Here is a 25,635-nt window from a genome sequence, read left to right as displayed (position 1 = left end):
CTTCACGCAACACCTCCTATGATCTTCCACTCCCAGCCCGAGCCAGGCACTTCTCCTAATGGCGTCTACAGTTTCGACAACCTTAAGCCAATTTCGCGACAATACACCTATTATCCCAGTAAGCATGCAGCCCAATTATAAAGGAGCAATATCACGCGGCTAATACTTCTCCAAGGAGCAGAGGACAAAGGCCAAACAGGCCGGGCATGATCAATGGCCGTCCTTATTTCAGACAGCCATTGTTGCCACTGCTCTCAAGATTCTACTGTTTCCGTCCTACAGGTCGACAGATTTTGAAGTCCATCGGAATTGGCTGGCCATCACTCATTCGTTGCCGGTAAAAAAATGGTACTACGAGGTTAGTGGAGGTCAACATTGGCTATCGAGGCTTGCATTCTCTGACTCCCTGCGCCAGGCTACATCAGAGTGGACATTGGACTATCCTCCTGCATTTGCGCTGTTTGAATGGCTTCTATCCCAGCCCGCTGCCCTGGTTGACGCTGGGATGGTGCAAGTTCAAAACCTGAACTATGATTCATGGGCCACCATATACTTCCAGCGTAGTTCCGTCATCATCACAGAGCTGTTGCTCGTCTACGCTTTGCACAAGTATGTTTTACGACTCGAACATGAGCGAGCACTACTGATCTGAGCAGGTATATGGAGTCCTCACCTGCCGCAACACGCCGCCGAAGTCATGCTGTGGCGCTTTCGATCCTGCTCTCTCCGGGCTTCTTGATCATCGACCACATCCATTTCCAGTACAATGGCTTTCTTTACGGTATCTTGATTCTGTCCGTCGTCTTTGCACGGAAAGAGTCGACGTTGCTTTTGAGCGGTATCCTGTTCGCCTTGCTTCTATGCTTCAAGCACATATACCTTTACCTGGCACCAGCCTACTTTGTCTACCTCCTCCGGAGCTATTGTCTGAACCCGAAAAACATGTTTCAGCCTCAATTTGCAAACACCATCAAACTAGGCACAAGCATTATTGGCATTTTCGGAGTGGCGTTCGGACCATTCGCGGCGTGGGGTCAGCTCGACCAACTCAAAAGCCGACTGTTTCCATTTGCGCGAGGCCTCTGTCACGCATATTGGGCACCCAATGTCTGGGCGATTTACTCGTTTGTGGATCGGGTGCTGATACTTGGTGCTCCTTATCTTGGCCTGAGGGTTGATCAAAATGCGGTGAACAGTGTTACACGGGGTTTGGTCGGAGACACTTCATTCGCCGTCTTACCAGACATCACGGCTCGACAGTGTTTTGGACTTACCTTGGCCTTCCAGACCATCGCGCTAACCAAGCTATGGCTCGTACCCAGCTGGGATACTTTCGTTGGAGCTCTCACCCTCTGCGGGTACGCGTCCTTCTTATTTGGCTGGCATGTCCATGAGAAGGCGATTCTACTTGTCATCATTCCTTTCAGTCTGTTGGCTGTCAAAGACCGGTCATACCTGGCGAGCTTCCGCCCGTTGGCAGTGGCGGGGCACGTATCTCTATTTCCGCTTCTCTTCACGGCTGCAGAGTTCCCGATCAAGGTGGCATACACGATAACTTGGCTGATGGTTTTCCTCTACTCTTTCGGCCAGTTAGCTCCAGCTCCCACGCGAAGGCGAGTTTTCTTGTTGGATCGGTTCGCTCTGCTTTATATTGCAATATCGGTGCCCTTGATGGCGTACTGTTCCTTGCTGCATCGAGTGGTCTTTGGAGAGAGATATGAATTTTTGCCCTTGATGTTCATTAGCACGTATTCTGCAATTGGGGTGCTGGGCTCGTGGCTTGGGTTTATGGTCTGCTATTTGTCTTGAAAGGGATGCTGTGCAGATTCCCACAGAGGAGCTCCGGCAGGGATGCTGGCAAGTATGTACGTACAACAACAACAACTACTTCACGAGCGGCTTGGATCATTAGAAAACACTTACGTGTGAAGCGTTGCGCTCAGATCTAGAGGCCTCTCAAAAGGTTGTCGTTTCTGGATTTTCGTGGTTGTTCAATATCGGATCGCTTCAGTGCCCCCAAAGAATCACGTAGGGAGCGTTCCGGGCGTCGTAGCCATGGTCAGTACCAGAAGCCGCAGGCGTGCGTCGTGGCTAGGAGGCCCATAAGGCTGATAATGGGCTACAACAGGCCGAATATCGTTCCTAGAGGCTCATGGATAGCCTCATCGTACTCGCATCGACTGCCGGAGTCGAACAAGCACAATTATGGCCATGACAGGAGGCGGGTGAGATGGTTGATGAGTGGCCATGGCTAGTCGAGGAGTCAAGTGGACAATGATTGGCTGTGACGAGGAGGCCGCTCGGCGGTGTCTCCGCCGATCCCTGGTCGCCAATCCGCGCAAAAGACCCAAAAGGTGGTGGCATGCCGCTGTTTGTGCTGCCTACTTAGGCACTCAGGGTACTAAACCTACCTACTCTATTCACACCTATTCCCTCCTAGGCACATTGATACGGGCATTAACCACCTATAGCTTGTATTCAAGGGCTCGGCTTGGAGGCTCCACCATCCGCATAGCAAGCCACGCATCCCGCCCGCCATCCACTGTAGAACTGCCACTTGCCCCAATCCTCCAAATCCACCACTCAGCACGCTCTCTTCCCTCTGCACACACTAGTCCGTCCGCCTTCCTGGGCATTTCGCATTGTCTTTTCTCTCCCTCCACTTCTCCTCGTCATGTTGAACTCTTTGTTCTTGACTCTTTCTTCTCCTGCACCCACTACCAAACAACGCTCCTTGTATGCTCCCACCACCACACCACTCAACTCCCCTCGCATTTTGGTATTCTCCCTCCATGAACGCGTTTGTCTCGCCGAATGTATGTATATTTCCCTGCGCAAGAGGTCCGACGACCGCGGACCGCGCCCGACACACTACCAGCCCTTAACACGTCCAGAAAGCTCACCAACTCTACTCCTCTAGGTCGCGATCGCCCTGAAATAACCTGCTAGTGGCCCTCTTCTCTCCCCTCTCCCTCCCCGCCGGCCACATTGCACTGGTTTGCTCCGTTCTCTACCTGCCCAGGATGGTCTTATTCAAGAGGAAACCCGTTCGCTACCTACCGCATCCCCACATCGACGACCAGGAATCGGATGTTTGGGTCATCTCCGAGTCCAACGAAGTATTCACCTCCTACGATGCATATCTCGAGCGCATGGACTTTTTCAAGTCCAGGAGATTCACGTGCGAAGTATCAGGACGGTCCGGTCTGACATTCTTTGACGCGCTGAGGAGCGAGCAGGCCGGCTCACGGGAGATTGACGAGGCGTTTCCGCAGGCACTGCGAGAACCTGTCCTGCGCCGAGTCCAGTTCTCTACCACGTCTCGCATCGACAACTTGGTCGAGGAGGTCTACAACGATTTCAAGAATGATTTCTACCCGGGCGAACTGGTGACCGTGATACTGGACGACGCATCCCGGTTGAATGGGCGAGTGCGGGATAAGGCCAAATTTGCAGAGGTGAGGGCGACAGACGGTTCCGTGGCAAGAGAGGCATTCTCCCGATACTTTGTGCGGCTCATTGATCGCCCAGACGAGGAGGCTCTGGTCGACGATAACCATATCATTAGAGACCGCAAGGTCTTCACGAAACAAATGCTCCGCTCCTTCATCAAGAACACCGTGACCAGAGAGGGTTGGAATGGTGCCCCATGGATTGTCAAGCCCGAAATTGCAGAGCGATTTCGTATCGACACCAACGTCCCTCCCCACCTTCAATATGGCCATAAGATTGCCGCAAAGAAAGCGGAGAAGAAGCAGAACGCAGAGCAAGGAGAGGGTATGTTTGGAATCTGGCAACCTCATAAGCTACCCGAGCTGAAGCCTGCTCCTAAAGGACGTAAGAACCACCAAACGTCGCAACACCAACCGCAGCGGGACGAAGTGCACATTCCTCCACCACCCTACCACGAGAACTATCCTCCTCACCCTATGCCTGACCCAGGGTTGTTACCACGATCTTGGGACCATATGCACCCACCTCCCCCACCACCACCTCCTCCTCCGCCTTTCGACCACTATTATCATGGATATCAATATATGCCGCCGAACGGTCACTATTACCCCCCGCCGCCACCTGAAGAGCTGATGCCTCCCAAACCAATTATCCAGCCTCCTCCGCCTCCACCGCCCATCAAATACCCGATTGATGATCTTGATGTCGAACCCGTCCGCGACGGCACGCATCGGCCGACGCTGAAGTTCGTCGCCAAGGAGCAATGTACTGATCGGAAGTCGACAACCCACGTAATCCCCGGACTCCGGTCTGAAAATGTCGGCCTCTTGCTGGAAACCTGGAATACGCTGAATGTGTATTGCCAAGTTCTCAAACTAGATTCGTTCACCTTCGATGACTTTGTGGAAGCCATGATGTTCACCTCGCTTGAGACTGACTGCGAATTGTTTGTCGAGACGCATTGCGCAGTCCTAAAGCAGCTGGTTAATTCAGAGAATGATGATGGGGGGGCCATTCAAATCTCACTGCCAGACCTTCCTGATCCAGATGAGGAAGAAGAGGAAGAAGAGGAAGAGGAAAGCAAACCGCCCACACCGACCCCTGAGCCTGAGTACCCCGCGAAAAGAACCCGCAGTAGCCTCCACAAAGTTCAATTTGCAGAGCCAGAGCCAGAGCCTGCAGAGCCAGAGCCTGTGGTTACCCATCGAGCAGCCGAAATGTTCGGAGAATATGGCTGGATCGAGAGACTTCGAAAGCGTGATCTCAGACATGGCGGCTGGGAATTGGTGATGGTTGGGTTGCTGCATCAACTTTCTGGCAGACCTCGACTTACGGATGTGTGCAATAAGATCCTGTCTCATCTCGCGCCTCTAGATGCTGAACCGACGATGGAAACGGCCAGGGTTCAGTACTCGATCATGGACATCAATTTACGGGCGGAGGCTCTGCAAATCATCTGCCAGTTGTTCCTCGAAACCAAGACTGTCAAGAATTTCCTGGAAGAGATGAGCAATACCATGACCCATTACCGCAAAATCAAGATTGAACATCAACGAGCTCGGAAAGATGCTTTGGCAAAGCTTAAGGAGCTTCAAATTGAGCGAAGACTGTTGGCACCGGAACCCGAGAAATCTCCCAGTCCGATGCCTGAGCTTGAAGAAACTATCGAGGCGGACAAAGGTGAAGACGGTGATATCTCGATTCCTGATTCAGATGACGATGAGCCTGTGATGACGCGATCTTTGCGACGGGGTAGTGACCGAGCCGCGGAGCGTAAACGGAAACGCGAAGAAGAGCAAGAGCGCAAGGAGAAAGCAGCAGAGGCCAAACAAAACAAGGGAAGCAGAGAGTACCAGAAAGTCCTCAAGCAGATCGAAAAGGAGCGCGATCGCATTGAGCAAGCGGAAGAGCAGATCCTCATCGTCGATGGAGACTTGCGCGAGGCCGACTGTCCCCGGACACGAGTTCTCGGGAAAGATCGCTTCTGCAACCGATATTGGTGGTTCGAGAGGAATGCAATGCCGCACGGAGGTCTACCGGACAGCTCGACGGCGGATGCGGAATACGCCAATGGACGGATCTGGGTGCAAGGGCCTGACGATATGGAACGTGAGGGTTTCATTGAGATTGGCGAACCCGACAAGCAGGCTTACTATCGACGATTCCAAATGACTCCAGCTGAACGGAAGAAAATGGAAGAAGGCTCCACAAACCTAGTTTCGGCAAAGGAATGGGGTTTCTACGACACAGCGGAAGAACTTGACATGCTTATCGGATGGCTCGACTCCCGCGGAATTCGCGAACTGAAGCTCAAAAAAGAACTCAACTTGCAACGCGATGCCATCATCAAACATATGGAGAAGCGAGCTGCGTATACCACACCGCGAGAGAAGTCCGAAGAGCCGTCAACGAGGATGTCTACGAGGACCAAGACGCACGTCAGCGACAAGACACATCGATGTCTAAAATGGAAGAACTCTACCGCCTTGGCCGAACTGGGTCATCGCCATATCGACCCCGTGCCTAAACCGAGAGGAAGAGGCAGGAAAAACATTACCTATGAAGAACCGCAAACGAGGTCAAGTGCACCAGCCCCGCCGGCCCCTTTGAATCGTCAGGGCAAGCCTGTAACAAGGCAAGGGACACGGTACAATTTCTGAAAGCGTTTGCTCTATGTCTGCGATAATATGGATAATCGGAGGGAAATGTGATGGTGTTGGCGTGATTAGACACGACCGGGGACAGGGCATTGCATTGATTCTAAAACTTTCCTTGACGCGGGCTAACTTGACGGCATTTATGTTTATTTCCAGGCGGGCTTTTCTGTCTCTTCCAATTTTGCGAGGCGCACGTCACTATGAGCTCACTGGAACTGGAGATTCGACCGGGTTGGGGCGGTTTGCATTCCTGAGCATCGACTCCTGCGAGACTTTGATGAGAAATGAGAGCACGAAAATGGGCGCTGGGCAGATGTTTCTCTCCGACTCAAATTTATCCGCCAACACTGGCCAGAAGAGAAAAGAGGCATTGTTTCGGAAAAAGCATTGAGGATTAGAGAAAGTTGTACTTTGCCACCATGTATGGATTTTGACGTTGCATTCAAATAGATTTGCGGATAGAACTTGTGCTGTGAAAACTGGAAGCCTTGTACTACCGGAGTTGGAGCTGGAGCTGGAGCTTGTCGGTGCTTTTTGCGCTGGAAAAAGGGGGGACGACAGATGGAGGTCACCTTCGGGCCAGAGAGACCATACATATAGCATTGAAGAAGAGAGAATCTTTCGAGACAACAAAATGTCCCCATTCCTAGCTCTGTGCAGGTTTTCCTTCGGCCCGCACGGTCGGAGAGAAGAGTTATTTCCTACCTACAAAAACGCTCGAGAATCGCCTGGACCTGGATCCGCACCTGGCGATTTGCAGGCGGACTATTTCTGTTTGTCATTCGGGACATGAACATAACAATAAACGCCACGCACGCAGAGGATGAGGCTGGTGAATTGGAAAGCCCAAAGACTTCAGAGCGCGGGACAAGACGAAGTCGGGTAAACGGAGAAATTCGTCTGGCTCGTCAAAAGTAGAGTGCCAATATAATAAATATTAGCTACCTAAATGGGGAGCTGTCCATCTAGCCGTTTCCTCATGTCATGCAAGCCCACGCCATGACGGTGTTGGGGTTCTGCTTCCGCGTTCCAGACCTCTCTCTGTTTTGTTCACAACTCATCCCTCAAAACCTCCTGGACCTTGGCCACGATGCCTTTCTTGGTGGCCCCGATCTTCCGGCCGGGCTTCTCGATGACGACGTCCTCGCCGCGGTCCTTCAACCCGCGCTTCACCATGCTCGTCAGGATCTCGTACACGACCTGCGCGCCGGCCAGCGCGGTGGCCTCGCCGTGGCCGGCCTCGTACGCGGGGCTCACCTCGACGACGTCGGCGCCCACGAGGTTCAGGCCCTCGACGCCGCGCAGGATCTGGATGAGTTCGCGCGTGGTCCAGCCGCCGGGCTCCGGGGTGCCGGTCCCGGGGGCCAGGCCTGGGTCGATCACGTCAATATCCACGGAGAGGTAGACGGGCATGGACGTGCCCATGCGCTCCATGATCAGGTCGATGATGCCCTTGACGCCCACGCTGTCGATGTCGTCCGACTCGATGCGCAGAAACCCCTGGCGTTCGTCGTCGGCGTAGTCGTGGAAGTCGTCGCCCAGAAGCCGCGTCCGCAGTCCCGCGTGCACCGACGACCCGTTGTTGATCAGGCCCTCTTGCGACGCGATCCAGAACATGGTCCCGTGGGTGAAGTCGGCCTGCGTGGGGGTTTCGGCCCACGCGCTCGGGTAGGCCCCCGGGTGCCAGGTGTCCAGGTGAGCGTCGAAATGTAGCACCGCGATGGGCTCCTTGTAGATCTTCTCCAGCGCCCTCAGCGCGGGGAGGGCGACGGAGTGGTCCCCGCCCAGGGTGATCAATTTGGGGTGCTCGTGGCTTTCCGGATTCTTGTAGCTCAGTGGTTTCCGCGCCAGGAGCTCCAAGTATGCCGAGGACATTTGATGCAGCGCCAAAGCGTTGTCGAAGGGCGTGATGGGGATATCTCCACAATCGAGCACAAGAGGCCAGGACGTGTAGGGGTTGATGTGTGCGCGGTGGTTGAAGCCTCGGAAGGAGGTCTGACGAGCAGAGGCGGCACGGATGGCACGAGGACCGAAGCGGGCTCCTGAGCAGCATGAGAAAGACTGTGCATCTTGAACGAACGGGAACATGTCTTCTGCTTCGGTTCGAAGAAGAAGGTCTCATGGGACGAACTGGCTTACCGGGTCGATAACTCACAGCTGTATCGTAAGGAGCGCCAATGATGCCGATATCAAACGGCTCGTACGGGGTGGTCAGACATTTTACATGTCTGAGATGGGCAAATGTCGATATCCCTGAGAAACCCCACTAGAAAGAGTCAATTCTCACATGTTCTAGACTCGATATTTTGGTTCTTTTCCTTGAGATAGGGGACATATGGCTCCCGCCGGGACACTGGATCTGGGGCACCTTACATCAAAGTCCCATTTCGCCTTCAATTCATCAAGCGGCGTACCAGACTCGGGCGGGATCTCGAGCTCCGGGTTGTCGTAGAAGGACGAATGTGCGAGGGGAAGCAGAGGGAGCAATATAGACAAGGACAACGACGGCAGCAGCATCGTTGCGGGCTGGACTATGAGGAATAGCGCGGGAGAAGAGAGGGTGAACAGGCCTTCCACCGCACACTGGGGTATATAAGATCGAAGAGAAGAGAAAACTTACTTCTGAAGGAGAGGCATTGTCTATATCTATTATCTAACAGGATGCCATGGCCCGCCATCAGACTCCATTGCGAGTTGATTAGGGCGTCGAATGAAACTCGGCGCCGCGAAAAATCAAAATGGAGCCCAAGACGGAACGACACTGACGCCGCTTTGAGCGGCCATCTCCGGCATTAACTCCGCGGGTTGCGATTGGTCGGCGCCGACCTCCTGTATTGTTTCCTCGCGAAGGCCGGAGACGAGACACAGAAGCCACCGAGCCACTGAGCCACAGGATGAGAAGAAGAGCATGACAAGGAGATGCGGAGAGTGGTCGTGACTGGGCTGGGAGCTGTGACGCCCCTGGGTGTTGGTATGTTGATGATTCCATTCCCACTTACCTACAGCTGCCGCGCATGAGGTTGATGGTCGGTGTCGTTCTCAGGAGTCAGACAAACATGGTCGCGGATTCTACAGGGCCACTGCGGCATCGTCTCAACACGCCAACTCGGAGATGAGTTCAAGGCGCTTCCAAGTCAAGTCGCCGGTCTGGTCCCTGTTCCCAAACCCGACTCAGAGGTAGAGCAAGGGGTTTGGAGAGCTAAGGATCATGTCTCGTCCACGGTTCGTTGTTTGCCTCCTGTCTACCAGCTTGTGCCCCCATACCACCGGTAAAGGGGATGTTCATCAAGCAGATACTGAGACCAAGTCCTGCGCTAGGAACTGCGCCAAACTGCCAAATTCGCACAATATGCTCTTGCGGCGTCAGCCGAAGCATTGCAGGATGCCGGCTTCAAAGACGGCAATGGTCTTGATCCGGAGATGACGGTACGTAACTAAGACATGTCACCAACTTCCATATCGTTATTTATATTCTTCAAGGAAGCTATGCTTCCGTCCGTGCTACCCGGAAACAAATCTCGTGACTAAACGCATCTGTAGGGCGTCTGTCTCGGCTCCGGAATCGGCAATCTGGAAGATCTCTACAACACCTCAGTGGCATATCACCAAGACAAGAACTATCGCAAGATCCACCCGCTTTTCGTTCCCCGACTGTTGATCAATCTGGGAGCCGGGCACATATCCATGCGCTACGGTCTCAAAGGCCCTAATCACGCTGTCACCACCGCCTGCACCACCGGCGCCCACAGCCTCGGGGACGCTTCGCGCTTCATCAAGTCGGGGGAAGCAAATGTGATGATAGCCGGGGGTGCGGAATCGTGTATCCACCCGCTCGCGATAGGCGGCTTTGCCCGGTCGAGGAGCTTGGTGACCAAGTTCAACGACGAGCCATGGAAGAGTTCAAGGCCGTTTGATGCGGACAGGGCAGGGTTTGTGATCAGTGAGGGCGCAGCTTGCATTGTGCTCGAGGTAAGCGAATTGATGTCATCTTGCAGGACGGTGAGCACCAGACACAATTCTGACGTGTGTGGAAAGGAAATGGAGCATGCCAAATCCCGTGGCGCCACTATCTACGCCGAACTCGTCGGCTACGGCAACTCAGCAGACGCTCATCACCTCACGGCGCCGCTTGAAGATGGCGCCGGAGCCCTCCTAGCCATGCACAAGGCCCTCAAACAGGCCCAAATTCCCCCGTCTAAAGTGGACTATATCAATGCTCACGCAACTTCCACGCCATTGGGGGACCAGGCTGAGAACCAGGCAATGAAGACACTTATGCTGGGGGAACAGGGCAGGAAATCTGCCAAGGAGATCAACGTGAGCAGCACCAAGGGTGCAATTGGCCACCTTCTAGGCGCCGCAGGAGCAGTAGAGGCTTTGTTCACTGTTCTGGCCATATACGAGGTACGTATACTCAGTCTGGCACCTCCAAGGATGGTGCGACCAGAAGATGGTGGTAATAACAATATGAATGGCCAGAATACCTTGCCGCCAACCATTAACCTTGTCTCCAAAGGCGACGAGTTCGACTGCAACTATGTTGCCAATACAGCGCAACAGGCCGATGTCAACGTCGCCTTGACCAACAGCTTTGGGTTTGGGGGGACTAATGCGAGTCTCTGCTTCCAAAAATGCAGATAAAACTCATTGTCCATGGGGGACACCGTGATGCCCGCAGCAACCACAACACGCGTCCACCACAAATCATGTCTCTATGCGACATCAATCGAGGTCTTTCGGAGAGGCGCCTTCAATCCAGGTTGAGCCATCCCAATGCCTGTCGTTATAGGCGAAGCAGATATCGCCGTGGCAAACGTTTCATGGATCGCCGACTGCGGGACAGCACTTCTAGCACTCTCCGGAGGAACACTGAACAAGCCGCCGGATCGGTTACCACTCATGGCGTTTGACAGCATTTCCTTCATCCGGACCAGCTGGTATTTCCGGCGTGTTGGGAATAGTGGTTTCGTGACGAGTGGTTGGGGTCGAGTAAGGCTTCTGGCAATGGCTGTCATGACCGAGTCTCGCTCTTCGTCCGAATCAACTGGACCAGTCAAACTGGGGTCGAGATCCTCTTCGAGGAGAGCAGGCGCATTGGCATCCAGCGCGGCCTTCTGCTGGCGTGCCTGATTCTTTTTCTGGTATGCAGCAAGCAACATGTCGTAAGGTAGACTTCTCCCGGGGACAGCCCGCTTTGCTCCCATGGAGTGGCTTTTGCATGTTAAACTCCTTGCGCACTGTCCACCGTTTGGCAGTTGGACGCCGCATTGTTTCTCGACATCGACCGGGCCCTTGGGTTTGGCCACTTTCGGTTTCTGCTCCTCCTTTTTTTTCTTCTTTCTAGGCTCTTTGTCATCTTCAGCGTCGGCCTTTCGTTTCTTGGTCTTCTTGGAGCCGTCATCATCGCCGTTGGCAGCGTCTTTTCTGGCAGGCGCTTTGACATCATCATCGTCGTCATCGTCATCGTCAGCTTTCTCTGCCCGTTCCTTCGCCCGCGCTGCAGCCTCGCGTGCTTCCTTTTTCTTGCGCGCTTTGTCCTGTTTTGATTTTAAACACAAGGCGATGTGCCCTTTCGCCGTGCGCTTCAAAACCATCTTCTTGCAATGCTTGCAAATCACGGTATCAAGGCTTTCGAGGCGGCCGTTGGGGAAATTTGCCATGGTCTCGTCATCGAACTTTGGTACTTCTGGTGAGGGCGCTTCTGCGACATTCTTGACGCCTATTCTCATCAGCATATGAGGACGACACCCGATGATCGAACTGACCATTTACTTGCGCTTCTTTCTTGCCTTGGAGAGGCAGCTTTTTTAATTTGACCTTCGGCGCCTTCTTGCTGCCTTTACTGAACTTGTAGCCGGACGCGCTAATGAGACTGTCTGTGTGGGAGCCAACAGAAGAGGCTGTAAACAGGTTTCAGTCCTATCGACAATGCGCTGCAGTCTCGATAAGTACGAACCTCGTGCCTCATTTGCCGCCATCTCGGAAACCCTAATTCAACGGATCTTGCAGGGCGAGTTGTCAGACCAGATGGCTGGCTGGAAATTCTCGAGTTCAAACAGAGGCAGCGACTGTCGTCGATGATTCTCGAGTCCTGGTGCGTCGTTAACAGCCGTCACCTCTTTCGCAGTCAAGGAGAAATGCGGAGGATCACGATGGGGGAAACTGCGGGCGGTACATCGAGGCTAGAATAATTTAGGTTAGATCTCCAATAGGAGTTTAAGGTTATATATCAAGGGCGCAGGCGTCACGGCTTAGTAACTGCGCCACCCAACAGACACACTGCGAGCATACGTACGGCAGACCATCTGGGCACTAAACGAAGGCCCAAGAATGAGATCTCCGACTTCTGAACTTGGGCTTGAAGAAAGGACTTGATCGCTCGAGTCTGAGGAAGGAGACACCTTTTCCTCTCGTTCAATCGTCCCTCCTTTCTTCGCTCCCTCATCTCCCAATATATCTCCCAGCCATGGATCCCGGCGGCCCTGAATCGCAGCACCCTGAGCAGAACGCTCTCATGCAGCGCATCGGCGGGCAGTGGGCGGGTCCTACGCTCCAGAAATCCTTCCAGCACGAAGTGGCCGACCTTCTTGGGCGAGGAAGAAATACGTCCTTCCCCGGGGCCCAGCCCGTCTCCTTCTCTTCAGAACACATACAAGAGCTTAAGAGCCAGGACTACTACGTTTGCGAAAAGACCGACGGGCTACGCTACCTCCTGTACCTCACTCAAGACGGCGATAGGGACATTCACTACTTCATCGACCGACGGAATGACTACTGGTATGTCCCTAATCTACACTTTCCGCACCACGAAGACAAAACCTTCCGACGATTTCATACTGGCACAATATTGGACGGGGAACTGGTGGAAGACAAATACCCTGATCGAGAGCCGGTCATTAAATTCCTCGTGTTTGACTGCCTGGTCCTCGACCATGTGGTCTTCATGCAACGCCCTCTAGACAAGCGCCTCGCCTACTTCCAGACCCACGTCCTCCAGCCCTATAATGCCATGTTTAAACAACATCCAGAATACACGAGGCCATTTGTGCTCGAAGACAAACATAATGAGTTCAGTTACGCTTTGGAGAAGATGTTCAAGGAAGTCATCCCCAAGGTGAAACAGATGCATGGAAATGATGGCTTGATCTTCACATGCCGGGACGCATCGTACAAGATGGGCACGGATCCGCATATCCTCAAATGGAAACCCCCCTCTGAAAACACCGTCGATTTCCTGCTCCGTATTGAGTGGGCAAGGATGGAGCCGGACCCCGAGGATCCAGATCAATCCATGCAGACCGACTTCTACTCCTTTCCGGAGAAATTTGCTCTATTCATCCACGTTGGGAATAACGAGTACTCGTACATCGACGACATGTACGTCGAGCCGCAGGAATGGGAAGAGTGGAAAACCCTGAACCACGCCCTGCAAGACATTATTGTCGAATGCTACCAGGACGAGCTGCAACGGTGGCGGTTCCATCGATTCCGACACGACAAGGAGAACGCCAATCACATCAAGGTGTTCAAAAGCGTAATCAGATCCATCCAGAGCCACGTGACGGAGCAGGATCTGCTGAACCACGCCCCCGAAATCAGAACCGCCTGGAAACTGCGGGCCGACCAGGAGAAGCGACGGCAGGAGGACGAAAAGCGGAGGAGACAGGCCGCAGTGAAGCCGGAGGGGTGATTCGGGGTTTCCGGGTGTTTGACAGAGCAAGCGTTGGATTTCCCTCATGGTGTTGGGGCAGGGAGGAGTATCACTGGGTGTCTCAAAGCCGATCCTTTTCGGACTATACGATACCCCCGGCCGGAAGTGTTGGTTCTGGAGAAAGCCTTTTTCTGGGAATGAACAGTCTATTATGGCTGTTGCGGATTGCGGGAAGCGCCAAGTACCACAGCATTGGAAAATGGAGTTGATTTATTTTTCATTCTTTGGGGGTGGGCATGTATTGTGTATCTCAAAGTCACGATATCTTTGCGGGTTTATCCTCGACCTTTTAACGAGCAAGATCAAGAGGGGTACGTTGATGAAGAAATCAGAAAAATGAGGAGATTATCCATCCAAAATCCTAGATGGAAGTTTTACAACCAAGGCCACAAGAGTTTCCGCCTTTTTGTCTTATGGCACTCCCAAGTGCAAGAACCCTCCAAAAGTCGTTCCTGTCTTGTTGTAAACACTTGCGTAGCGCTCGTTCGAAACGATGAGCGCAAGTCCCCCGTGCATTCTCATATAAATTGGTTACATACATGGGCGTGGCGCTTCCGCCACCTTGGGGATGTCTCTCTCAGTACCCGACGACGTGTCCCATATACGGCGCCATGTCGCCGGTGGTAGCTTGTCGTCCGGAGGAGCCAGTGGTGTTCGCGCCGTTGACGCCCGCGCCGCTGCGGCGCTCGCTTCCGCCCCGACCACCGCCCCCGCCACCGGATTCGCCGGCGTCCATCATCGGCGTGTCGGCCGCGCCGGTGATGTGGTCAAGTCCCTCTCGCGGCTCGCCGCCGAGGAAGCGGTAGGGCGTGCTCATCCAGTGTGTCGCCGGGGTGGTGGTGGTGGTCTTGTCGAGTCCGCCTGCGGCTGCACCTCTGGCATCTTGATGTTGGAGTTGATGGTGGTGGTGGTTGGTGCTTGCATCTGGCTGCCCGGGCGGGGATCCAGGTCTCCAGGCCAGAGGGTGCTGAGGGATCGGATTCAATGCAGTAACTTGCGACGGAGGCGCAGCCTCGCTCAGAGACAGGATGTCCGGGTTCGGCAGCGCCATCCACTGGTCGAGGAACGCCCAGTCGATGTCCAAGTTCATTGGCATGGAGCCATTGGCTGCCATCTCCTCGGCAACGTCAGAGGAAGAGGATGTCCCCGTCGCCGCAGCCGCAGCCGCAATCGCTGGGTCTAGAGTCGGTGTCGGCGGGGGATACGCCGCGCTGAAGGGAAGGAAACTCATGAACGGGTTCGGTCCGAGGCCCGGGTTCTGAAGGCCCGGCATGAGACGCAGGTTCGGATTCAGCGGTGCGCTGCTGTCGTTGACACTGGAGTTGTTGAACGCCGGCGTGAAGTAGCCACCACTCCCGCCTTGGTTCTGACCCTGCTGGTTCTGAGACGACGTTGACGATGATGGGTAATCCGAAAACCCTTCACGGTCTTGTTGATCTTGTAGTGTCAGCGGGACGAGGGTGAAGTCGTACTGCATCGGGAACATTGCCGACCCCATAAAGCGCCCCGGCTGCATGAACGGGTGATGTTTTGAGGGTAGTGTGGCGGATTCTTGTATTTGTCCTTGTTGCTCGGTGTTCGACATCGCTCCCCCGAGACCCCTTGTGTTGGAGCCAATTGAGCCTGGCCATGTCGATTGGGCGACAGCAGCTGGGCTGGCGATTTCATCCAGCACCACCTTCAAGACGTCTGCCACTCTTTTCGCCTCGTTGCTCGTCGGGCTCAGTTCCTCGCAGATCTCATATGCCGCCTTCAAAAGCTGGAACTGCTCAACCGTCGTGCCGTCCCCAGAATCCTCGAGTCCCTTCCCTGGGTTCGCTTTTCTCCACATGCTCACCCCCAGACACAGGACCATTGCAGCCAGGTAGAAATCGTTCATCGTGAACGAACTCAGCATCCAGCGGTCCTGGAACAACTGCCCCCCAGGCTTCAACTCCTTGTGCAGATCCAGCATATGCCGTGTGATCGCGATGGCGGCGTCCGTGCATACTTTTGTAGAGGTTGGGTGAGTGCCTTGTGTCATATACTTCCTGTGTAGCACGAGGAGAGATTTCTGGTAGAGAAATTCACAATTTGTGCGCACCATGATGAGATAGCTGGGATCGGCAAAGGACTGTGACATGGGACGGATATGTAAAATCTTGGGTACAGTGGCGTAGACGGCGCGTACTTCGCGATCGAGATCCATGACTTCCTGCTGCGAGTAGTCCCGAAACGAGAGAGCGTGCGAGCAGACTTTCCCGAACGTAGTCATCAAGCGAGTTTTGACAATGAAATACAGTATTTGCGTCGCTTCTTCCTCCGGTCGGGATTGTCGTAGGGCCGTACTGTGCTCGTCGAAATCGCTGTCGAGCAGGTTCGACGGAGGTAACGTGTCCCAACTACTGGGCGGGATCTGGTTTGGCAGGCCGAGTTGGAAGGATACCATGAGGTCGAATTGCAGACACATCGCCCACATGCGCCGCCGCATTTCACCTTCAAACACCGAGAAATGAGGAAATTGGGAAGGATCGCGATGGTAGCCACTTCGGTAAGCGAGTCGCACCAGGATGGGGAATATGATGCTGACTTCCCGCGACGGGTCGAGCGTGGCCATGTATTTGCATTGGGCATACAGACCCAGAGCTTCCACCACGTAGCGTTTGGGCCGAACAAATCCGCCAAGGCGGAGACATTGACAGGCAGCGTTGAGAAAACTCATGCGCGGACTTAGTTGATCCTCCGGTGTGGAAGGCTCGGAGCCTACAGCTTCAGACAAGGTGGCAGACATGCAGCAGATGGAGAATAGTATGGAGATCCAGAGGGGGGACATCTCCAGTGGTGTGCGCCAAAATTGATCGTATTGTCTTCGGAATTGTGTCGTATGGATGAAGGGAATGACCAGATATCGACTGTTAAAGTAGGTGGACAGGCGACGGTCGACTTGCAGTCGTGGAGGAAGGGCCTGAGACAGGATCTGGGGGAGGGAGAGATGGCTCGTCGAACCGAACAGGCCCTCTATCTCCTGTGGTTCGATGTCGTCGCTTTCATCGAACTCGGTGGCTGATGGGCCGCCCCCTTGGCCGTTGCTGCCACTCGAAAGCGCAGACTTGAGTTCTTGGATGCTTTCCAGGATTGCGGACCAGTGCGTCGAACCGACGTAGCGCGATTCCGAGGAGCCGTACTGGAGGTGTCCTTCCTTTGCGATGCTGGCAGTCGACGTGTCGATGTCAAGTGCAGAGCCAGGGCTGGCAGCGGCTTCCGAGTCTTGCGAAGACTGTGCGCTCGTCGTATTGCCGACCATTTGCATGACGAGTTGCTCCAAATGCCGCAGCCTATCCTGGGCTTGTCCTCGTTTATTCGCCGCATGAGCTGTGTTCGTGCCGTTGGCGGAGCTTGGATCGGACGACTTGGGCAAAGGAATGTTGCCGTATACGCAGCTAGACTCGTCGCCCCGCTTGACGCATGTCTCGCATGGATGGCCCTTGTCGCACCTCAATTTTTTGATCCTACAGTTGAAGCAGGATACGGGCTGTCGGTTTCGTTTGCTGATTTTGTGCCCGCCTGATTGCTGGCTGTCCAGATTGGCGCGGAACTTGGTGGTAAGCGAGGAGAACTCTGCCATTGAATGTAGCCTGCTTTGGTCTATTTCAGAGGCTAATGTCGATACGGGGGCGGCTTTTCGTGACGGAGTTGCTTGAATTGAGAGTGGCCAGAGGACAGCCCGTGAGGTCGTTGGTTGGAGTGGCGCGGTCCAGCAAATTCAAACGCAGACCCAGCTTACAGCCCGACACTGCAGAATCAAGACGACGACAGGAAATTGGCAACGATACACGGCAACCATTGATGAACAGGCAAAGCGACGAGAATAGGAAGCAAATGTGTGCCGACTGGGTACCTGGTTGTTGATGGGAGAAAAGAAGATGGAGACACAGACGATGACATTGATATGTATTCGCCCCCGCAGCTCGCATCCGAGATTCCACGCTTCCAGCCCAACTGGCTTCAGGGACCTGGTCTGGTCTATTCGTTATATTTGTCGCTTCCACCTCATGCCATTCACAGTTGACATGCTTGACAACCTTGTTCCAAAGAGCGTCACGAATGTAAACGAACATAGAAACCCAACTACCATGCCACGAGAATACCATCCTCGCCCAGCCTATTTGCAATCTGCCAATTTCCCTCCTGTCAGAGCGCCTTGGTGCACCCAGGTTTGGCCTCTTCATACAAGACGCTCAATTCTTGCCAGATCCTCCTTGCGGTGTGATCTCCATCTGAACTCTTGACAAAAGCGCTGTATTTTTTGACCCGACACTCGCTCAAATACTGCCCATGAGTCTCTCTTCCTGCAGTAGCCCCATACACCGATGTTCGCGCCCCATGCTCGCCCGTCCGTCCTATCATTGTGAGCAGAACTTTGGTGGGCGTATCAAGTTGATGCTGAAAAAAATTGGTCTTGCAAAGCCCCGGTGCAGCATTGTTGACAATCACCAAGGCTTTATTAGTTGGATCCTTTTCGGCCGCCGCTGTCAACATCGAAGCTAGGTACTTTACCAGCAGCATGACAATGAGTTTGCTGAGGAAATAGCGACCCTTCATGTCCGCTTTTTTTGGGTTCGACAGTGTCTTCAGAATCTGTCCCTCGACAGGAGTCATGATCTCCTTGCTATTCGCCCAGAAATGGACTGCTGATCCAACGATGGTGATGTTGGGCGTGATGTCGTAGTTCTTCGCATGATTGCGCATGATGGGGACAAGCAGGGTAGCCAGGAGGAATGTCGAGATAACATTCACAGTAATAGTTGTCTCATATCCTTCTGCAAGCGTGAACTCGTCGAGTTGAAGGCCTGCATTCAGAATTGCCGCGTCGATCCTTGTGAGATCTTTGCAACGCTCGGAAAAGGCGACCACGTTTGCAAAGGAGCACATGTCGAGTTGAAAGACGTCAATTGTTGGAGGCGGACGTCCATGGGAGCTGCTGGAGACCGATTGCAGAATGGTCTCCTTGGCTCTTTCCCCTTTCTCCAGGCTCCGGCATGCAAGGACAATGGTGCTGCAATTTAACTGCGCCAGTAATTTGGCAGCCTCAAGGCCCAGTCCAGAATTTGCCCCCGTCACCAAGATGGTCCGTCCTGTCAAATCGACTTGAGGAATCGGTGGAGTTGACAGCTGACCGCGAATGAATTGGCCTGCCATGATGTTGGGCGAGAATCTGCTCTCTGCTTGTCGAAAATTGTGTTGAGAAGTACAGATTCAGCTTCGTAGCCATGTTCAATGAGCGACTGCCCGTCAAATATGTTCTGCAGTCTCCGGGATCATCCACGTCTTTGAAGGTTGCCTGGGTTCAGAGACGACAAGTTCTTCCAAAACGGTAATTTATTCATTCGTACAATCTCCGACATGTCTGTGGATTCCGGATCACCCCTTCACAGGATGTCGAGCACATTGGCTCCCAGCTCGATGCTTCAAGGGCGAAATCGAGGAGATATCTGTCGCTATTGGGGAAGGGACATGTGAAGCCACGACCATTGTGGAAACATATTAACTCCGAGATGTGGAGCACGGCCACGGTCAATTTCAACCCGCCGCAACTCCCAAGGCCGACCACGCTCGACATTGTATGGTTGGCATAGGCGTCCGGACTATACCTCTTAGCTTGAGTCTCAGGTGCCAGGGTTCTCTCAGCAAATCCATAGCCTGATATCAATCCCGCTGGAAACGGGAATGCTCAGCTGGTTCGGCCCCAGGCGGAGGATTTTCAAGCAGCCATACAGCATCTTCATTATACCTCAGCAATGCCTGCCGTACTCGTTCCGTGTGCATAAGTGGGGCGAGAAGCATAAATATCTTGTCCACGTTGTCGTCAGAGATTGGAACATGCTGAAGAATGCTGATCAACAACGTCACGAGTGCTTCCAGTATTTGTCCGCTTGATGACCTGACAATGACACTGTATGGAGCCACAGAAGATTGACTAGGCAACGAGCTAGCTTCGTGGGTAAGCCGTGTTGAATTGCCTGTATAGACGACCAATTCTGATCGTTTCATGTTCAACGTCGTAGTCGACTTCTGCCGCCTGGTCGACCTGAAGACGCTCGAATATGTTTTCTCGAATAGGATTTCAAGCTCATCGAAAAGCTCATCGATTCGACTGGACATGAAATTGCCTGCTGCACCGCAGATATCGGCTATCGTGAGGGCGGCAGCTCTAACAATGTACGGTGCGTTCGCCGTGTTCGCATCATTCCCGGACAAAAGTCTGCACACCACTGCCGGCCATATGGAGTTCACCAAGGGTAGAAAAGTATTCTCATGTCCCGCAAGGAGTGGACATATCTCTTGCAGCAGTTCCAACAAAATAGAGCGCACCTTCGATGAGGGGGACGTCAGATGTGGGACTGTAGACTGTGCAACGTTGAGCAGAAGCTGGTGGGACTTGGAGATCTTAGCCTCTTGCCCATCAGCTGTTTGTTCGAGCCGCTGATCGTCCTCCCCGTCTTCATTCTCGCCGGAGAGGCTACTCTGCTCCTCACTCAGCCCACCGTCTTCGGCATCCGTCCACGGCCGGTGGGGAGCACCACTAATCTCTTCATATTCCTCGTCAGATCGGCGCCGTCTGTGTTTCCTGCGTTCCATGTCGCCTAGAATGTCTTGCAGTCCAGATACGTGGGCCGCAACGTTCCGGTGGCTCTCAAGTGCTCGCCCAGACTGAATTGAAAGAATGGCAGGTTTCTTAGAACTTTCTGTCACCACCATCTTAAGCACTTCGAACAACTGTTCGACGAGATTCGGGTAACCATGGAAGGTGTCTAGCGCGCCAAATATGCTTCCGATGAGGTCGTCAAGATGTGGGAGGAGTCTGCCACCACAAAGATGGATCATCATCCCAATCACGCGGAGACTGATTGGCGACACATCAAAGGCGTTAAGCCGCAGCGCAACGGCATTGATTAGGTAGTCCACATTCTCAATCAACATCTGAGAGGTCGAAGGATATTCACATGCTGTAGCCAATAGGTTCAGGGCCGTCATTGCATGCTGCTGGAGCAATGCATTACCGGAACCAAGCAGGGTGAGTAGTGGAAATAGTGTCTCCACTAGCTCAGGACGGTACGATTGACTGAGCTGAGAAGCCTGGAGTATTAAACTCTCAAGTGATAGTGCCACCAGGCGCCAGTCTGTGTCTCCTTCGTCTTCGAGGTCAGGGTATTCTGTCAGGTATGGCAGAATATTCGAATAAAGATCGCTTATAAGAAAAGGACGAGAAAGTGAGAAGTCAGGCGAGGAAATATTGTCGTCCACTAGCTCCATCACATCAAATGACTTGTTGCTGTCAGATCTCAGGAATTGGAGAGCGAGCCATGCTGCCGATAATTTCTTGCTGATATCGGAGTCATGCAGATGATCGACAAGACTGCGTGTAATGTTCTGGCTGAACGAGTGCGTCTTGAGGGTGGCAATCAACACTTGGAGCTCTTCTGTGGATGACTGCTGGCTCTGGTGACTCAAGATAACCGGCAAAAATCCATGTTCTGATCGTCTAGACTGCTGGACAAGTTCGCTGGGGGAGATCTGAGGCCTCTCGCTAACTAGCTTTGACTTTTTCGGACCCGAGTCAACAGCTGCTGCAACAGTGTCAATTAGAATCGAGGCAAACCTCGACATTTCTTCATCAGTGGCATTTGAACTGTCTGATAATGCGATGAACGATGTCGTTACCTGCTTGAGCAGTTGCTGTTTGGGTCTATCGTCATTACCTTGCATCACTCGGGGGAGTGCCTGGGACCATTCATAGAATTTGGCCTCTAAGATCTCGGCTATCTCGGGCCTCGAGGTCATCAAATATTTGAGAGCAGAGTTTGCTTTAGATCCATCGGACGATCGGCAAAGGACTGCAAGAGTCTCTACCATCAGAGGGACAGATTGAGCAAGAGTCTGCGGACAGTCATCGATAACCGTCAGACAAAGGTTGAGGAGAGCTTCAACAACGTCAGGGCTGGAATGAGTCCTCAGTTTGACCACCTGAATCAGAGCCAGATCGATTTGAGACGCAGTCGCATCGATCCAGGATTTGTCCAGTATAACCTCATCATCAGCGCCGTGTGCTATTGATGGCTTGGTCAGAGGTCTCGCTTTAATGTTATCCGAGGCAATCCTATCAGCAAGGACGTTTCTTAAAGCCTCAGTCATCAGTTCCAAGTATGCGACAAGAACCTTTCTCGTTCGACGAGCCTGAGTGCTGGATCGAAGGACTTTGACCAGTGTAGAGACAGTACGTGGAAGCAAACTGGCCAATAATGCTCGACTCTTGATAGCACGCTGAAGCTCAAGAAGAGCGTGGGTTGCACTGATCTGGACGTCCTCAGACGACGCCTCTGTTACCGCTTCAAGTAGCTGATAGACCAGCTGGTCTACAATGTTCTTGCTGCCAACACCTTCCAAGACTGTGGGTGCTACTGAAGCACTCTGGCGGATGATGACCGCCATGCATTCGAATGAAGCAACTTTCAGCTCATCAGTAGGAGGCTGATTCTGTTGGTTCGGTCCTCGAGAAACCAGCAAGCCCATGAGAATGAGCAGCTGTTTGGCCATCTCGGGGAGCAGCTTGTCTCGCCATCCTTTTGAGACCAGGATTTGCACGCATCTGACAGCTAACTCCAGGCCTCGGGATGATATTCGAAAAGACTGATTAAAAATATGGGTCAGGGGGAAGAAGGCGTATTCCGCCAATTTCTCATCGAGAAGATCCTCTTCTCCAAGCGAGCAAAGAACCCGGTGTACCTGTTCCAGGGAAAGAAGTACAACTTTCGCGGATGTCTGATTTGCCTTGAGTTTCAGAGCGACGGAGCTCAATTCGACGCAAGGTGGACGCAGCTAAATGGCATGTTAGGTGTGGAAATTTCCTGCAGGGTTTGTGGCGTAACGAACCCGCTGAAAGGCCTGCTGCCGTGAAGACTCCATCGTGAGACGACTGAAGCTATCCCAAAAGACATGCTGACTGTAGGAATTTGCCTGTTTTCGACGGCATGTTTGTACAGACGAATATGAGTACGCTGATGTCGGGTACAAAGTGAACTTGGTCTAGGCATGACATCTGCACAGCCACTGTGGCTCGACAGAGCATGTGGCACTGCTTGGCGCCTGGGCATCTTCGGTGCGGGTAGCTACAGTACTCGCATTGTCTGCCAAGATGTGCTCCCACAAAATCACCTGTATTTTGCAGCAATTCGACTGGTGACTGATGGCCTGATGGCAAACCTGCACGGAGTAGTCTACCGAACAAGGTTCAGACGAGAGAAATGAAGGCTGGGCAAGGATAGGACAGGGTGACCTAGCCGAGGCAGATGCAGGATACCGCGTCTTGGTTTCGACAACAAAACATGGTTAAGGGGGTTCGCACTCGTCAACCGGTGAGAAGCAATAACAGTCCAAACAGTATGACAATGTTTTTTTGTTTCATTGATGAGGAGATTATGGAGGGATACAGTTCCCAAGTTACCAGCATCAGCACTCGCGTGTCTCGAGGGACATTCAAGAGTCTCCGACATGCACCGGCGTTTATCGCACCTTCATGGTCGCTGTCACCAGCTTTCAGTGCCGGCATTTGACACACCTCCATCCCCAGATCCGAGGTGTCCTTACTCAAGGAGAGTCACACCATCAGTCCATTTCGCCATACTCGCACATCTCCAAGCGCCGGCCTCTTATGGGTGCACTCATGCAGAGCGCCACGATGAATACCCTAGGTGATATCCAACACGAGTCGAGCCCAGAGTACATGCCCTGGCAACCGAGAATACCAAGTGTCTTCTTGTTCTTTCTCCCTGCCCGCAGACTCACTCTTCTGCCGATGTATCCATGAATCGAAGAGGTAGAGTCGAATCGACTAAACCCCCTCCGGAGAACCACTGTTGCTGTTGGAATTCCGCTGCCTGGAGACACTCATGGAGGTCCTTGGAGGAGAGTCGAACGGACTTGTCAAGCAGAGACTCGGGAACCAGGGTTCTGGGCGCAAAGTACCGGACAGGAAGCGCCAACGCCCATGCTGGACTTAATCCACCTTCGGCAGTTCGGAACTCCTGTGGTCGAAAAGTTAGTAGATGTGGATGGGTAAAACTCATCAAGAACGTACCAGATCGGCCACCTCCACCTCTGCAGACAAGGTTGGGAGCGAATTGTCAGGGCTTGTTGCGATCTTCGGTTTCCAAATCTTCAGAGTCGCCTTCTTTGAACCAGGATGGTTGACGTTCAACATCATAACTCGACGAGTATTCCCACCAGATCCCATGATGTATGTGTTCGCAATCTTTTCCAAATCCTCACTGTTTTGCGAGAAAGCAACTTCAAAGACCATGCCAGGGTAGCGTGCCGCTTTGTGCTTGAGCTGGGCATCTGTGTCGTGCTTGCAGCCATTCGCGACCATGGTGAGCGTGACCGGGCCACGGGTTTGGATGCAATCAACGAATGACTCGGCAGCGGGGTTCTCCAAGCACAATCGTCTCAAGCGGCTCATCAACAAATTCATGAGTTCGCGGAGGAGAGAGTCATGGACCAAGGGACGACCCGTGCGTAGGGCAAAGCTATGGAATTGAGGATTGAAGTTGTGTCTGTATTCGAATGTCAGCAGTGTTGGCTTGAGTGGAGATTATCTACTGTACTCGAGTGGATTCTTGAACAAGTCATCACCAAAACGACCGGCCATGAGAGAATTGTGGTCCTCTTTGCTCAGTGGAGCCTGGAACCAAGATGTATTGCCTGATGAAGACTGGTTGGCGCGATGATCGATTGTTGAGAGAACAGTGATCAGTGCGGATGGCGGAGAGTCGTCATCTACTAAATGGCGCGGCATCCTCACAGTGGGGTCAAAGGGGAAGTGCCACCAATCCGTGGTGTTGCCAGATCCCGCTGACTCAGGCATGGTTGCGGTTTGGTGATTGTCTTGGTGATGTGATTCGTAAGTGAGAAGACCACAGCGCAATCAGTTGGTTTGAAGATTGTGTGGTTGAGCAGAACAAACTGGCGACACTGATGCAGATCAGCAAGATGAATCGAAGAAAAGGGTAAAATGAAAATAACGCGTCGATCGTGCGTCATGCGGGGTGCAGTGCAGTGCGGGGAGCAACATCAGTGTGTGGTACGGTGCAGTAGATGTCCAAGGGGTGTATCTCCGGTGGTGCAAATACCTTGTCGTGCTTCGCATGGTGTTTATATATACATGATAATGGCCCGGTACCTATCAGGGAAGGGCAAAAGCCAAAAGGCTTTGCTTCCGGTACACGTGTCTGGCGACAAAAGAAGAGAGATCGTCTAAAAGATTAATGCCAGATAAATAAAATCTCACAAGGGCCGAGCGCAGATTCCCAAGCCGCAGATTCCCAAGCCGCAGATTCCATGGCCACAATGTTTATCTTTCATTTCCACCCCTCCATAATAGGCAAATTCTGAGAAAGTCGAGAGCTCAACCGCCCTATACTACAGTGGCAGAGTATTACGGTGCTGACAACAAAAACGCACCTTCAGTCGTTTAACTAGATACCAGACACAGGCCTAAAGACATTCGGCTATCTTGGATACATCCTTGCACCCAGGGAACCCTTGAGGTGGCGGCCTCCTCGACAGTAGCTCCGACAGCTAAGTGAGGACTATCAAGACCCATCACACCACACTCACCGAGCCCCCGCGAGAGCTCACAGTCTGAGGCCAACCAGAACTCAGTATCCGTTGCCAATGTGTTATGCCTATATTCTTCTGTTTCCTCTGACGATACGCATTTCCGCGGATAAAGAAGTGGCGGAAGCAAGACATTCACCAAGATTTGACCAACTCTGCACC

General features: G+C 53.0%; 9 protein-coding genes across 12 annotated transcripts; 4 read left to right on the top strand and 5 right to left on the bottom strand.

Annotated features, from left to right (window-relative positions):
- The first annotated feature begins 23 nt into the window (after window positions 1-23).
- Window positions 24-2,017, top strand: PV07_05446 (uncharacterized protein). The gene is made up of 4 exons (XM_016392343.1): window positions 24-118; window positions 176-358; window positions 416-609; window positions 657-2,017. The coding sequence occupies exons 1-4, from the start codon at window positions 59-61 to the stop codon at window positions 1,807-1,809; spliced, it is 1,590 nt and encodes a 529-aa protein (XP_016249862.1). The 5' UTR covers window positions 24-58; the 3' UTR covers window positions 1,810-2,017.
- Window positions 2,018-2,607: 590 nt separating this feature from the next.
- On the top strand, window positions 2,608-6,750 carry PV07_05445. Of its 2 annotated transcripts, XM_016392342.1 has the most exons (3): window positions 2,608-2,816; window positions 2,921-3,777; window positions 3,835-6,750. In XM_016392342.1, the coding sequence occupies exons 2-3, from the start codon at window positions 3,024-3,026 to the stop codon at window positions 6,111-6,113; spliced, it is 3,033 nt and encodes a 1,010-aa protein (XP_016249861.1). In that variant the 5' UTR covers window positions 2,608-2,816; window positions 2,921-3,023; the 3' UTR covers window positions 6,114-6,750. The 2 variants fall into 2 exon arrangements, with proteins under 2 accessions (XP_016249861.1, XP_016249860.1); XM_016392341.1 differs by having other exon boundaries at window positions 2,921-6,750.
- Window positions 6,751-6,999: 249 nt separating this feature from the next.
- On the bottom strand, window positions 7,000-8,792 carry PV07_05444 (agmatinase). Its single transcript, XM_016392340.1, has 3 exons — window positions 8,484-8,792; window positions 8,250-8,376; window positions 7,000-8,152 (listed from the first exon to the last, which is right to left on the bottom strand). The coding sequence occupies exons 1-3, from the start codon at window positions 8,625-8,627 to the stop codon at window positions 7,161-7,163; spliced, it is 1,263 nt and encodes a 420-aa protein (XP_016249859.1). The 5' UTR covers window positions 8,628-8,792; the 3' UTR covers window positions 7,000-7,160.
- Window positions 8,793-8,971: 179 nt separating this feature from the next.
- On the top strand, window positions 8,972-11,387 carry PV07_05443. 2 transcript variants are annotated; one of them, XM_016392338.1, is made up of 6 exons: window positions 8,972-9,081; window positions 9,154-9,332; window positions 9,429-9,536; window positions 9,651-10,079; window positions 10,146-10,514; window positions 10,590-11,387. In XM_016392338.1, exons 1-6 carry the CDS (start codon window positions 9,030-9,032, stop codon window positions 10,749-10,751), a joined length of 1,299 nt encoding a protein of 432 aa, XP_016249857.1. In that variant the 5' UTR covers window positions 8,972-9,029; the 3' UTR covers window positions 10,752-11,387. The 2 variants fall into 2 exon arrangements, with proteins under 2 accessions (XP_016249857.1, XP_016249858.1); XM_016392339.1 differs by having other exon boundaries at window positions 8,972-9,332.
- Window positions 9,596-12,222, bottom strand: PV07_05442. 2 transcript variants are annotated; one of them, XM_016392336.1, is made up of 3 exons: window positions 12,067-12,222; window positions 11,876-12,010; window positions 9,596-11,829 (listed from the first exon to the last, which is right to left on the bottom strand). In XM_016392336.1, exons 1-3 carry the CDS (start codon window positions 12,086-12,088, stop codon window positions 10,823-10,825), a joined length of 1,164 nt encoding a protein of 387 aa, XP_016249855.1. In that variant the 5' UTR covers window positions 12,089-12,222; the 3' UTR covers window positions 9,596-10,822. The 2 variants fall into 2 exon arrangements, with proteins under 2 accessions (XP_016249855.1, XP_016249856.1); XM_016392337.1 differs by having other exon boundaries at window positions 11,876-12,222.
- A 159-nt stretch (window positions 12,223-12,381) lies between these two features.
- PV07_05441 (uncharacterized protein) lies at window positions 12,382-14,221 on the top strand. Its single transcript, XM_016392335.1, has one exon. It carries the CDS (start codon window positions 12,577-12,579, stop codon window positions 13,798-13,800), a length of 1,224 nt encoding a protein of 407 aa, XP_016249854.1. The 5' UTR covers window positions 12,382-12,576; the 3' UTR covers window positions 13,801-14,221.
- On the bottom strand, window positions 14,062-17,693 carry PV07_05440 (uncharacterized protein). Its single transcript, XM_016392334.1, has one exon. The coding sequence runs from the start codon at window positions 17,423-17,425 to the stop codon at window positions 14,399-14,401; it is 3,027 nt and encodes a 1,008-aa protein (XP_016249853.1). The 5' UTR covers window positions 17,426-17,693; the 3' UTR covers window positions 14,062-14,398.
- A 298-nt stretch (window positions 17,694-17,991) lies between these two features.
- On the bottom strand, window positions 17,992-18,999 carry PV07_05439 (uncharacterized protein; the record flags this gene model as incomplete). Its single annotated transcript, XM_016392333.1, has 1 exon — window positions 17,992-18,999. One exon carries the CDS (start codon window positions 18,997-18,999, stop codon window positions 17,992-17,994), a length of 1,008 nt encoding a protein of 335 aa, XP_016249852.1.
- Window positions 19,000-19,506: 507 nt separating this feature from the next.
- PV07_05438 (uncharacterized protein) lies at window positions 19,507-24,721 on the bottom strand (the record flags this gene model as incomplete). The annotated part of the gene is made up of 5 exons (XM_016392332.1): window positions 19,507-22,677; window positions 22,732-22,815; window positions 23,775-23,882; window positions 23,936-24,410; window positions 24,462-24,721. 5 exons carry the CDS (start codon window positions 24,719-24,721, stop codon window positions 19,507-19,509), a joined length of 4,098 nt encoding a protein of 1,365 aa, XP_016249851.1.
- Window positions 24,722-25,635: the final 914 nt, after the last annotated feature.

Source organism: Cladophialophora immunda (genome assembly GCF_000835495.1).
Source record: "Cladophialophora immunda strain CBS 83496 unplaced genomic scaffold supercont1.3, whole genome shotgun sequence".
Classification (NCBI taxonomy): domain Eukaryota; kingdom Fungi; phylum Ascomycota; class Eurotiomycetes; order Chaetothyriales; family Herpotrichiellaceae; genus Cladophialophora; species Cladophialophora immunda.
This window is presented reverse-complemented; position numbering and strand designations above follow the sequence as displayed.

Coding starts and splice junctions, on each gene's coding strand:
- PV07_05446 (XM_016392343.1), top strand. CDS start 59: ATGGCGTCTACAGTTTCGACAACCTTAAGCCAATTTCGCGACAATACA. Junction 119..175: donor ACAATACACCTATTATCCCA/GTAAGCATGCAG, acceptor TACTTCTCCAAG/GAGCAGAGGACAAAGGCCAA. Junction 610..656: donor CTCGTCTACGCTTTGCACAA/GTATGTTTTACG, acceptor TGATCTGAGCAG/GTATATGGAGTCCTCACCTG.
- PV07_05445 (XM_016392341.1), top strand. CDS start 3,024: ATGGTCTTATTCAAGAGGAAACCCGTTCGCTACCTACCGCATCCCCAC.
- PV07_05444 (XM_016392340.1), bottom strand. CDS start 8,627: ATGCTGCTGCCGTCGTTGTCCTTGTCTATATTGCTCCCTCTGCTTCCC. Junction 8,377..8,483: donor AGGCGAAATGGGACTTTGAT/GTAAGGTGCCCC, acceptor GACTCTTTCTAG/TGGGGTTTCTCAGGGATATC. Junction 8,153..8,249: donor AGCTGTGAGTTATCGACCCG/GTAAGCCAGTTC, acceptor CATGCTGCTCAG/GAGCCCGCTTCGGTCCTCGT.
- PV07_05443 (XM_016392338.1), top strand. CDS start 9,030: ATGCGGAGAGTGGTCGTGACTGGGCTGGGAGCTGTGACGCCCCTGGGT. Junction 9,333..9,428: donor AGGATCATGTCTCGTCCACG/GTTCGTTGTTTG, acceptor GTCCTGCGCTAG/GAACTGCGCCAAACTGCCAA. Junction 9,537..9,650: donor GTCTTGATCCGGAGATGACG/GTACGTAACTAA, acceptor ACGCATCTGTAG/GGCGTCTGTCTCGGCTCCGG.
- PV07_05442 (XM_016392336.1), bottom strand. CDS start 12,088: ATGGCGGCAAATGAGGCACGAG. Junction 12,011..12,066: donor GGCGGCAAATGAGGCACGAG/GTTCGTACTTAT, acceptor ACCTGTTTACAG/CCTCTTCTGTTGGCTCCCAC. Junction 11,830..11,875: donor GAAAGAAGCGCAAGTAAATG/GTCAGTTCGATC, acceptor TGATGAGAATAG/GCGTCAAGAATGTCGCAGAA.
- PV07_05441 (XM_016392335.1), top strand. CDS start 12,577: ATGGATCCCGGCGGCCCTGAATCGCAGCACCCTGAGCAGAACGCTCTC.
- PV07_05440 (XM_016392334.1), bottom strand. CDS start 17,425: ATGGCAGAGTTCTCCTCGCTTACCACCAAGTTCCGCGCCAATCTGGAC.